At 33.3% G+C, this 13,097-nt stretch overlaps 1 protein-coding gene across 2 annotated transcripts; it reads right to left on the bottom strand.

The window, feature by feature from the left end:
* Positions 1 to 6,645: 6,645 nt before the first annotated feature.
* On the bottom strand, positions 6,646 to 10,981 carry LOC132722770 (uncharacterized). 2 transcript variants are annotated; one of them, XM_060707329.1, is made up of 3 exons: positions 10,826 to 10,981; positions 9,068 to 9,356; positions 6,646 to 7,829 (listed from the first exon to the last, which is right to left on the bottom strand). In XM_060707329.1, the coding sequence occupies exons 2-3, from the start codon at positions 9,315 to 9,317 to the stop codon at positions 7,420 to 7,422; spliced, it is 660 nt and encodes a 219-aa protein (XP_060563312.1). In that variant the 5' UTR covers positions 9,318 to 9,356; positions 10,826 to 10,981; the 3' UTR covers positions 6,646 to 7,419. The 2 variants fall into 2 exon arrangements, with proteins under 2 accessions (XP_060563312.1, XP_060563313.1); XM_060707330.1 differs by having other exon boundaries at positions 9,068 to 9,345; positions 10,826 to 10,960.
* Between the last annotated feature and the right edge of the window lie 2,116 nt (positions 10,982 to 13,097).

Consider the following 13,097-nt stretch of genomic DNA (forward strand, 5'->3'; position numbering starts at 1 on the left):
TAAAACAATATAGTTTACTAAACAATTACATGTTAGTTATCCAACTAAAATATTTCAATTTAAGCCAGGCGGCGCTGCTTGCCTCCATATCTTGGACATTGGTTGAAGTTTTACTTCAAAATCTTTAATTTCTAAGATTAAATAACATCAAATCAGTCATTCTCCCGACACAGATCGTAATATTCAAAGTGATATTGAAGATGTTGATACAAACCCGTAATAAGCATTAAATGCAATGACATTGTTTTGTTTGTTTGCTTGCGGTTTTGCTTGTTTTTGCTTTCAAAAGTGCGTGTGTGCGCGTGTGTGTGTGATGTAAATTATTTATGACTTCGTGAGATTCAAATAATTATTCGCAATGTTGGCCGCCAACTACAAAATAGTTGCAATAAAATTTGTTGTCAGTTTGTATTATATTATATTTATCTACCTTAAGTTTTTATATTCCTAGTGTACATGTATCATATACATGTAAGGGTAAGGAAATGCACTAATTATGTGCATATCGTATGAATACTTAATCTGAAGTGCCTACCCGTTCCATATAGTATAGAGCAAAATTCCCAAATAGACAATTAACTCTTCACAATTGTACTGCAGACAGATCACATTTACTTATGTTTCCTTTTCCTTATTTATGTTTGTTTGTAAGTACGCATCGTATTGTATAAATATTCCCCTTATCATACAAAATGAATATGCTGATATGTTTTGTCTGTATAATATGTTTACCGTACAAAATACATAAATACATTGAACTAGTAAATGCATCAACTTGAAGAATATAAGATCATATTTAATATAAATTATTATATAAACAAACAAGTGTTTACATGATATTTTTTACATTTCTCTTCTGTCATATAAAGTAATTATACTCTATATTGAAAGTAATGGTATTCTAGCTCTCTCGCAAAAATTAAAAGTGTGTAAGACATTTTGCTTGGGAATTCATGTAAAGTGTTATGTTTGTACTACAGTCGGATGTCTCATTTTCAGACGCAAGTCATTTTCACATTTTAGCACATTTAGTTATTTATTTGTATGTCCAAAAGCAACGTATCATACGACAAATTGATAAAAGATAATAGAGTAATATAGGCATATCAGACATTTTATCAAAGGAAATAAAGAAATATCGTGACCATAACATAATGGTTATAGTTCTGGCGCTTTCGGTTTTTTTAAATTTTTAAGTTCAAATTTGAGTCTACTTGTTCATTAATATTTATAATACATTGTATGTTTCCAGTGAATATGTTTTGCTTTAACCATGGAATGCCATAGACAGAAATTTTAAAATTGTTTTTTTTCTCATACCTAAAATTTAAAGTGTGACTTTGTAAAATAAAATGGAGTGTAAAATATCTATAACACATTCTTGCTTAAGCTGAAGTAGTTTATATTTATCGTACTAATCTTGTTCGTATACAAGCACATGACACAATATGATTCGTAGTTACATAATGTTTCTCTATATTATGTTTTCAACTGATTTATTTTTCATTATTACCATTTATTGAAATAATCTAAGTTTAGATACGGGTATTCTTTGTTTATTTACTAATAATTTGTTGATATGGACATCACTGAAGTACAACTTTAGTCGTCTAAATTACCATTTGTGATACTGAGAGGAAACAAAAGGACGTCATGATTCTCTTAAAAATAAGCATGCTTTCTTATATAACGCCTAAAATACTTTTTAAGCCAAATTCAAGACAAACATATTTGATTGAAGAATATAGACAAGCGCATATATTTCTTGTACTAGACTGAATATTCATTATCATTTTTGTTCTTTTGTTTCTTGCTCAGACTGTTGATATTTATTTGTCACAGGGTGAGAAAAATGTGCAGCCTGACCGGGACTCGAACCCGGGACCCTCGGAATACCGTTTCGCGGCTCTACCGACTGAGCTATCCGGTCGACCCCTAAATAGTGAACAGTTCTGAACCGTGACATACTTCACCACAATATTGAAATTCGTCCTCGAATTTCACAAAGCTACAGAGCAATGCTAATTGAACTCTGAGCTTTAAGCAGTCACGGCCCCACGTTGGGCGCCAAATGTCACAGGGTGAGAAAAATGTGCAGCCTGACCGGGACTCGAACCCGGGACCCTCGGAATATCGTTCCGCGGCTCTACCGACTGAGCTATCCGGCCGATTACACATCTTCTCCCCTAAATAGTGAACTGTTCTGAAGAACAGTTCAGAAAAGTGCGTTTGCGATCAGCATAGATCCAGACCAGCCTGCGCACCAGCCTGCCTGCATAGAGTTGGTTAGCGAATTGCATGGATCCTGATCAGACTGCGCGGATGCGCAGGCTGGTCTGGATCAAGCTGGTCGCAAACGCACTATGTTGGTTTTGTCGTGACGCGGCTCAATTATGTGTTTCAGACATTGGGGCCTGTGCGCGTCATTCAAATTTTCAGGAAAAGTCAACAAAGACGTACACCATGATCTACTTAAGTGTAATCTACCCACATATTGTTTTATTTATCTATTTTTATTTATTTTCTTATTTATTTACTTATTTGTTTACTTATTAAATTCCTTATTAATTTATTTAATGATTTATTCATTCATTTTTTGTTGGGTTTCACGTGTATATCTACAGTTTATGTCACCAAAGTAAAATCAAACAAAAGTTTTATTTTAATATTTAATTATTGTATTTTTTTTATTTTTATTAATAAAATAGCACATAGATTACATGTCCGATCAGGACGGTGAAAAAGATGGCGAATTGTAAGTGAATATTCCGGAAGTGATGATGAATACAAACAAAATAGATAGATTCTTTATTACCTCCATCATAGGAGAGCCGCAATCGGAACACTTTGTCAATAATTCATAATCTCAGGAGTGTACCCCCCTTTGTTTCTAAATTATAGAAATGACTATCTAAAAAATGTCAAATTATGACCCGGTTTTAATTGTTATTTGTTTATTGTTCAATATTATTTTTGGATTCAGGTATATTTCCTGATATTTGAAGTCAGGGTATTATTAATTCTTTATATAAAAATAAGGGTGACATGTCTGACTCCCAACAATTATAGGGGATAACGATATTAAGCTGTTTTTAAGCAGTTTACCAAATATGCTTAATAGCAGACTGAATGAGTATTTGAATTGTCAACTTGAATTGCTAAATGAAGTCACAATTTGCTAAATGAAGAATGTGTTTGTTTGTTTGTTTTGGGTTATACGTCACATCGACACAGTATAGGTCATATCGCGACGCGTCGGATTTACTGGTGGAGGAAGACCTCACGTGCCCTTCCCTGCAACGAACGGGCACCGTAGTAGAACCACCGACGATCCGTAAGCTAGCTGGATAGCTTCCTCACATGAAAGAATCCAACGTCCCTGTCGGGATTCGAACCCACAGTGATGAGGGTCAAGTGATTTGAAGTCAAGGATCTTAACCACTCGGCCACGGACGCCCCATGCTGAATAAAGAACAAGCTGTTCAAGATCACACCATAGATCTTATTTTTTCTTTATAAATGTTCACAGATTATTATTTGAGTTGTAATCAAAAGTTTTACTGTGCATTTGTGGACTGTAAGAAAGCATTTCACAAGGTCAATCGAATTCATTTATGTCACATAATATTGATAGTAAATAACTAAGAATTATCGACAATATGTTCAGTAAAGCTCAATCTTGTGTTTAAGTAAACTATGGGTTGACTAGTTCCTTTTATAGTGTTTCTGGTGAGCGACTTGGTGAAAATCTTTCACCAATTTTGTTTTCTATTTTTTAATGATTTGTCTGAATTTGTATGTAATAAATACACGATTAGTAAATATATCAAACACAACTCGTGATTGCCTTAGTGATGATGTCATAATTGTTTTAGTTGATCAAAATCAAACGACTTTATGTATAATGGTAAAAAACTTGATAACTATATTTACCTTGAAGTACATCTTAATTATAATGGTAAACTTTTGAAATACAAAACGGTTCTTGTTCATCACGCTAAAAGAGCAATGTTTTCTGTGATCCTAAAGTCTTGTAAATTATATCTACATATTTCTTAACAATTGCATTTATTTATATGGAGCATTTTGTTTACATTAAAATATTTAGATATGGATATAACAGCTTTTTTCATTGGTTGATTTTTAAGCTAGGTCATAGGTCACTTTAATATTCCTACTCCATTCCATTTTTTGTGTGTTTCGGATAAACAACCTTCAGTTACGTTAAAGGACACTTTTGTATAACTACGCCAAACTGTATTAAGGTTTGGTTTTCGCGCCTTTTGTTTACCTTCTCCAAATCCCTCCAGAGGCGTGTACGTCGCGGAGAAGGCACACGGCAGGTCTAGGTCAAGTCATCTCAAGTACCAGAGATGATTTGTTAACCAGTCGTGACTAACACTGGAGGGTGGTGCTAACAAGGGTAATTTTGGTTATCGTTTTTTGGAAAGCTGATGCCTTGGTAGTAGTGTCGTCACCTTCAACTTCCAACGAGCAATGGACAGGTTCCAAGAAGATTAAGCATGAAAAAACGTCCCCGATGTGAGTACATCAGTGGACCTGTCAGGATGCTTTAATCTTGGACATATGGTCATTCCGGCGCCGAGTATAAACAAATTCATTTTTGTCAGATACGTACACAGACAGATGTTTTTCATATTTGCCACTTCCTCCCGCCTTTTGTGTTTTGTGTGTGCTGATTTATTGTTTAGATATTCTTATGTTAGGTACTTTATTGCATGTGTTTATGTGTATTTGTATTTGTTTCATTTGTCATTATTTTCGCTTCAAGATAAGAGTGGAGAGACGAATTATAACTGTTACTGGTCATTATTTCAATTGTCTCAAAGTTTGCAATTTTGTGTCCGAAACATTTATTAAAAATTGTTAATTAAAAAGGGGATTTTCATGAATTTTAGATGGTAATTGTCAAAAACAAATAACTCATTTTGGTCCTGTTATTTCTAAAAAAAAATTAATAGTACACGATAGTACAGGCCCTAGGGAACTGGATTTTAATTTTGTTGGGTAGACATGTGAATCGTGGTACGTGTTGAGAACTCTAAGATGGCGGACAAGATGGCTACAACTTTTTTAATGTCCCCTTACTAATTTTATCTGATCTAATATTTGATTTTTTAACTAACTTAATCATATGTTATAAATGTAAACACTTATCCACTTTGAGCAATGTGAAAATAAGTCTTCATATTTTCGAAATTTGTAAGATAAATTCTTCTAAATACTGCATGAAAATACAGCAAAAATCTTGGTATATAGCTTTATAATATTTACATTTTAGTTGAGGCATATTTGACTAAGTAACAATTACAAAGGCGCACCTGAAAAAACATCTGTTTGATTGATCACTTGTTGTTGTCTTAATTTGCGTGAGATATATGGGTTTAATGAGTAGCACGAGAGATTAGAATAGTAAGTTATTCAGCAAAGATTTACCGGTCACTGGGATATGATGAAAATAATGCTTTCAAATTGGCGTAAAATCAGGTAAACAAGCAAAAATGCATTGTCAAATCTCCTGTTTATGCAATTTTCCTATTTGGAATTTTCCTCAATTCCTCAAAAAGCCCGCCAAAGTAATGGCTTCAAACTTGAAATTCTGAGAGATGGTGACTAGGGCAAATGACCTCAGAACTATAAATATTCCTGTTTAAAAAGCATTATTTCCAAAGATATTACCGAATTTATGTTTCATGTAAATAAAGAGAGGTTTTAATTAGAAATTGATTTTCGATAAAGCTAAGCCATTTTTTTTTCAATAAGAAATGAATGCATAGATCTTAATTATTACTTATAATGCGAATAAACGTTTGCAGTACATATTTAATATATTCTTGGATGTTTTGGAAATTGTTTTATGAGTATAATTTATATACATATAATTTCACTTAAGTGTTGTTACATCCTTAATTACAACATACAGGATCTTGAAGTTTAAACGGAAAAAAGATTACCAAACGGAAGAAGGATATTCTAAGTAGACCGTTGTGATTTCTTGTTATTTATCAGAAAACAGCCGATGGACTTAATTGTTTATAATCTAGGTGAATAACCCATTTCCGTGAATTGTTATCATTAATATAGATAACAATTGAAGGTCATTAATTTCTTGAATAAACAGGGTTATATTATTCACTTAATAACAAATTGTAAGGCAATTATTATTGTTCTACTCAAGGCCGTTTTCAACAGTTTTGTCTTTCGAATTGCAGAATCATAATAATGAAAACTTGAAATATACATCAGTTTACACAGATAGCATGAAAAGCGTTCCTAGTTGTTTTCCTTTTTTTCGCTTTTTTTTCTTGTTGTGTGTGTATATATGTGTGTGTGGGACTAGGATGTGCGTTTCATTTTCAGAGCTCGTTGATTTTCCTTCTACTACAGTTGTTATTTAATCTGGCAAGAGTGAAGTCAATCATTTCCCTGCTAAGTCTCTATTATGAAATGTTGTTACTTTCTCAGTGAATATGTGAATATATTTTAAGTTTTTACTTTTTTATCATACAAGTGTTTTTGGACGATTTCTACTACTGCTGATACTGCTAATGTTTCTGCAGTAATTGCCACTGCTACTACTACACTGCTACTTTTTAAATAGGGAGAAATGAATTTAAATATCAATTATAATATAATAGTTTATTCACAAAGAACAATGAGATGATTAATATTTTCGAGTGCATTGTCGGTGATTTAAATATAAACATGTTCATAAATCCTTAAGACTTAGTTTAATTTTCTTTCGTTTGTGATTTTTTATTGTATCTAGAACATGTTCAATATCAAAACCTTTGCTTAAACTTTTAATACAAATTTTGAAACATTTAATGTTAAGATGAAGATGTTTTAGCTACGATATAAGGCACACTTCATATTGGTATGATATAAGGCACATTACGTTTATTTACGCTTTAATGGACAGTAAAATATTCGACTGTCAAGGAGAGCAGAAATATAGTAGAAACGAATATGTAAATAAAGTATTTTATCACACACCCGTATCGCTTTTGCGATTCCTTAATTTGTTTTTGCATGGCCGTATATATATATTTGAAACTAATTTTCCGTTATACAAACAATGCGTAAAATGCGCTAAATATTTATGTATCACTAGGCGCTTCAATGCAAAAGTGATTCTTTTTTTTTACGGTTTACAGTTCAAATATATTCGGATATGTGATAAATATAATATTCGTGTAGGTTTATTACTCAAATTTATTGAACTCGTAGTAAAAAAATAATATTATGCTAGCAATAGGCACGCATGTAATATTCTTATTCATGTCGTTTAATAAATTCAGTATTGAACCTACACTCATTCAGTATCGTTTATTATTTGCTACAGGGTCTTTCAAGTAGATTGATAGACACTGATTTCCATTTCCAATTTTGCATAGCTCAATACATTCGCCATCCTGAAAATGTCGCGCGTGTTCTACAGTTGCTTAATAAGGTGCATCCACTCCCCGAGACGAACCTTATGTACACATGTTGGTTACTTGTTACACGAGTTATAACAAAACCAGTGGCAGGATGAATACCGGAGGACCGTCCACCAACATCCGAATCAGCCATTACAGTTCCTCTGACGGCACCGTTGACCCTCAATTCCGCCGAGAACCATGACTTGTGTTTTGCAGCAACTGTCCACGTGAAAACGTAATATCCTGTTGATGGCACAGTGTAGATGCCAGTGTGAACATTATACCTGTTATATGTGTTCAGTAGCACTTGGTTGAATTGGATGGTTGCGCCTGTATGGTAGCATCTTGAACTGCTCAAATAAGCATGAAATGCTGTGTATCTGGCTGTAGAGAAATATATTTGAAAATAAGATATGTAGCAGATTCAAATCTGAGGAAACGCACTTTGGGACTACCTTGCATATTACTTTAATGCCTTTTCCGATCATATTAATGTTAAGGAAAAAAAGTCATAAGCTGGAAATTATACATAAAGTCGCGGCTCTGGTATCAAGAAAGATTCTTGCATATCAGACTATAAGAACCTTACATTGGCAGCCGGTACAGACCGGAATATCTAGCTCGAGGGTAACTGCTTACGGCGGTATCGAGTTTCCGCGAAACAGTTACTCGAGAGCTAGATATTCCCGTCTGCACCGACAGTCGGTGTTTGATTCGTTTTCTTGTATATTACATGTCAATAATTTTCGGAACAGAAATTATGAAAACTGATATTCTCATTTCGCACTTTCTTCTTATAGTATCGCATGAACTTACAACTTCATAACGGTAAAATGATGTCATCCTAAGTACGTCATCCTTGTTCTAAATGGGGGGAGTAAGATTGAGTTGTAACGGTAGATAATCTTGTCTGATATGCAAGAAAGGATTAACTACTGTTTATACCGATGCTAAATCACATGTTTTACACCCCATGTAAGACAATAACGTCATTTCCACGCGCCTTTTATGAATTGATTGCCTTCTTGATATGACGTCATTGTGCAGTTATGAATGAAGATGTTAATACTTACGCAACTTTAAGAAAAAGAGTGCTAAAATATCATTTTTCGTTATCTCTTTTCGTATTATCATTACTTTATTATATGCAAGAAAAAGAATCAAACGCCTGCTGTCGTCACAGACTGGAAAATTAAGTTCTCGGGTAGTAGTAACTGTTAAGCGGAAAGTCGACAGAGCCTCGTTACAGCCGTGAAGAGTTACCCCCATTCTCTACCGGCAGAAGATCCTGATATGACGTCATAACTTAGTTAATAATAATTTAAATATATATGGCCAACAAACACATTAGCCGCGGTTGTGTAGTTGTTAGCATACTAGACCGGGAATTCAGAGGCCCGTGGTACAATTCACTGCTGCATGCCGATTTTTCGTGGGTTTTGTCTGTAGATTTAATGTTTATGTAACTATTTTATCGGTTGTAGAAGGTTAATAGATGGTATTCAATTAAAAGAAGAATGAATTTTACTTAAAATAATTAGATCTACGAAAACTTTAACCGAATAATTTTAACAAGGTATACGTAGCAATGATTTTAAGGGCTATAAAATATCAATACAAACCCTGACATCCAAGGACACCCATGCCAGGTGGAACACCTTCCACTTCCGTTTCATCGTCTTCCACTCCCGTTTCGTCATGCGTGAGTGAATTTTCAGCTTCATTACTTCCGTCCACTGCAGTGCGATCTTTGACTTCTACAATCAAATTCTTCAAGAAAGCTTGTAGGCTCTGATTGTTGTTAGTTGACAGTGAAGCAGAAAGTACCGATGGCAACACAACGAACAAGAAACAAAACGAGAATTTCCTCATCTTGAATTGTATGTTACAAGTCTTCGGCCTAAAACAAAACTAATCAAGGGAAATTTGTATTAGATGAAAACAATATTTTGACTAGGAGATTAGACAAAAAGGCGAAACTCGTTACTTTTTGCTATAAAAATTATAATGTTTTAAATTCCGGATAGAAAAGCAGAGAAAACAACTTATTCCACAAAAACTAGCTATGCTAGCCATATACTAGTTTGAAGTACATTGTACATAATTAAATATATTGTTTTCTTTGTTAATTGTTTCAAAAACAACTGCTAGAACATTGATTTTTACACCCTTGTAAGCATAGTAAATTGCAAGTATAGTTCAAATTGTATCCTGAACTTATCATACGCATATCGCGTTAAAAAATATTCATAGGCGATGAAGTATCAGTATTCCTATTCAGTATTCACGAGTTTTAACTGACCTTCACACTTTATTAAGTCCTTTATCATGCCATCTTCGCCATGTCTATTGCATTTTTCATGTACTTTGTATCTTGTATTTTTATAATTTTATTTAAATGCATGCATTTTTATTGACGAGGGTGACTGAGTTTACTATAACTGTACAGACACATCAAATGTTGTTCAATCGGAACATATCGGCTACTATTGATAATATCCTTATCCGAAGTTGCTATTGCCGAGAAGATATGAGTGCCCATTGTTACTGGCGAATTTTGCTAAGAGAATAGGAAACATTCATTTTTGTACTTAAATAGGCAAAATAATTTCTATTTTTGTTCCTTGACAATAAGGTGATGGCTGAAATTACAATAAAGTAGTCAATTAAAAAAAATCAAACACAAACTTACGGATGAGCGCCGGATGAGTAAAATTGACATGTTGATAGATTCATATTTTATACATTTTAGTTTTTAAAAAAGGGAAGTTTGTTTGTGCTCTAACACAGAATAGATCACATTCCGCCAAAACTGGAACCAACCTTGGCTGTAACAAAGACAGGGAATAGAAAAAAATGTGAAAATGAATACTTTAAAATGAAATTTTGCTTTTTACTGTATAATAACATTGATATCACCTGATCCGATCTGAAAAAATAATAAGAAAAATCTCACTATACCGACTATGTTGTTAAAGATATGGAAACCAAGATCAATCAACAAGTAGGGATTCACTGAACGCTTCCTTTTCTGCATCCATTTACATTCCGTTGAGATACTTTCTTCATCTTTCATAATATAGTATTGTTTCAATTAAGTTATGTAACATGTCGAGTGAGTAAAACTAGTCAATCTGTACTTCGGTACATGTACTTTGATTTTATTTGCATTTATATTTTTTATCAATTAAATGTGATATACACACTCAAAGAGAACTGTTTGCACGAGATGTTTTGGACACAACGGCACGAATTTTAACAAAATTCCGCAGATGTCTTGCATACAAAAGTTAACCTAAAACCGACACAAAGTTGGTCATTGGTTTATAAAAATGTATCTATAATTGAAGACTTACAATAAAGAGAAAAACTCACAATACCTTCAAGATTATGGATGTTGTCTTCTGCTCGATGGTTGGTGCAAAATCGCAGCTGAAAATCGCCACATACGATTATATATATATACATTTTTGTATGGCACGTGGGAGTAATCATACTTATCAAACTGCTACATGAACAGGAAAAATATCATTTTGTACGGCTTATCAGCTCGTGCAAGTTTAAATTTCAATTGCACTTAATTGTCATACGGAAAAACAATTAAATAATACAATTGAACGGACACAAAGGTTCTCTTGCGATAATGGGTCGCGATCATCAAATTCTCACTGATTAAACACGTTTCAAGTACTTGTATCATTTGATCACAAAGTCAAGTTGATTAACAGTATTATAATAATAATAATAATAATAATAATGATAATAAAAATAATAATAATAATAATAATAATTATAATAATAAAGACTTAATTCTGTATTTATCTATTTTAATTTAACGAGAGAACTCATTTGAACAAACTTATCAATCTTCCATGCGGCCCTCAACAAGGAACAATATAAATCTAACATATTCAAACTATTTAAATACATATATGTATAAACATACAGGAGATTATTAATTTGTACACATCAATGTGTGATAACACCTCAAGTATAATGTTTTAAAATGGTTCACATATGTAGCAGACTTCATAGAAGGCCGTTCCAAATACAAGATCCAGAATAAACAATAGACTTACGAAATTGTTCGGTGGTATAGAGTTGAAAATCAGATGATGAACGCAAAATGCAAGTATGAACATCTGACGATAAAATGAAGTTATTCAAAAAATAGGAAGGCACTTGATTAGTCATTATTTTAAACATCATAATAGCTTTTTGAAAAACAACCCTCTGTGGAAAGGTCATCCAGCGGAGTTCAGAAAAAAAGTTCAGCAGATGGAGTGTCATAATCTTTGTCAAGAATTAGTTTTGCAGCTCTCTTTTGGACTTAATGAGTTTATCTTCTAGAAAAAAAGTAAAGTTACCGTAAATTATGCAATAATAATCAAGATGCGGTAAAAAATATGCATTGTAAAACATTTTACGTACAGGTATAGATATGAATAATTTTATACGAGATAATAAATTCTAACAATGAGATACATTTTTTAAGAACATTAATTATCAATATGGCTTTGCCAAGAAAAGGTGTTATTAATTGTATTACCCAATAATTTTTCTTCAGAGTATTCAGTGATTGAATTGTTGGTTAAAATGTTTCTCTATAGAAGTCACAAAACATTAACAAAGACATCAACTCGAGACAACTGATAGCAATTTTATACCTTGGTGTCTATGGATACATAATTTACTCCATTCCAAGGGACACAACTGTCATTTAAACGTATTTGTAAAGCACTGCGTTTAAGAAGTCTCATCCGTAAACCTGAGACGTCCTAGCTAGTAAGAGAGGCAATCGGACCACCTCTACAATTATTCATTATTAATACTACACTTATGCCAAGCTCCTTACCCGAGGATTGGCGGAAATGGCCGAAAAGTTGCTATTGTTGGAGTAGCTGGGGATCTAACTTGCATCATTGCATAATTATGTAGTCCAATAGTGTTACCACAAACAAAGTTCTACGTCCGCTGAATTATTCAACATTATTTCGGTGGTAGATATTTACTTAAGTCGCAACGACTTCCGGTCAATTTACGGAGTGTTCGCCATGATTTGCCTCATAATTGCCGGACATGTTATGTGTGTGCTATGCGTACGCCAAATATCCAAAAATAGGTGATAGTTAATAACGATATTTCTAACATGATGCCGTTTACTGTGTTGTCATAACTTAGAAACCTTCCAGAAACCAAAGATAATCCGAGTCGGCATACGCATTGCAAGTAACTCTAACAAGCCCAGCACCAGTTTAACACTGTTTACTAAGGCCGATTATCTGATATACTTCTTGGGAGAAAACAGTTGATCTCATAAGTTACTATTTTTATACGGAGTTAAAGGGAAACTAACTATCAATAAGTACATTTTTTAACTTAATGTATTGTCTTAAACAGAACCTTCGGCGGTTTACTAAGTTTGTGTTACGATTATTGAAATTCGACCTCAGGGGAAGTAAGAAACTTGTCCATTTTATATGACGCTGCCAAAAACCGGCCTGGACTATTCCAAAATATAAAATGACAGTTTACGGGATACTGTAAATAGTTTCGCCTCAAACTAAAAATTCAAGATTTTAGGCGGTTTATCGGATATAACTTTGTCGTGTTGCACATATGTTGTTAAAATTTCTGAATCCTTTTCTGTAA

The sequence above is a fragment of the Ruditapes philippinarum genome, unplaced genomic scaffold (genome assembly GCF_026571515.1).
Source record: "Ruditapes philippinarum isolate M1 unplaced genomic scaffold, ASM2657151v2 ctg12286_1_1_1_1, whole genome shotgun sequence".
Taxonomy (NCBI): Eukaryota; Metazoa; Mollusca; class Bivalvia; order Venerida; family Veneridae; genus Ruditapes; species Ruditapes philippinarum.

Bases quoted from the DNA above. Each gene is read 5' to 3' on its own strand.
- LOC132722770 (XM_060707329.1), bottom strand. From the start codon at position 9,317: ATGAGGAAATTCTCGTTTTGTTTCTTGTTCGTTGTGTTGCCATCGGTA. The intron at 7,830-9,067 runs GTTTGTATTGAT...ATTTCTCTACAG, and splicing joins GGGTGTCCTTGGATGTCAGG to CCAGATACACAGCATTTCAT.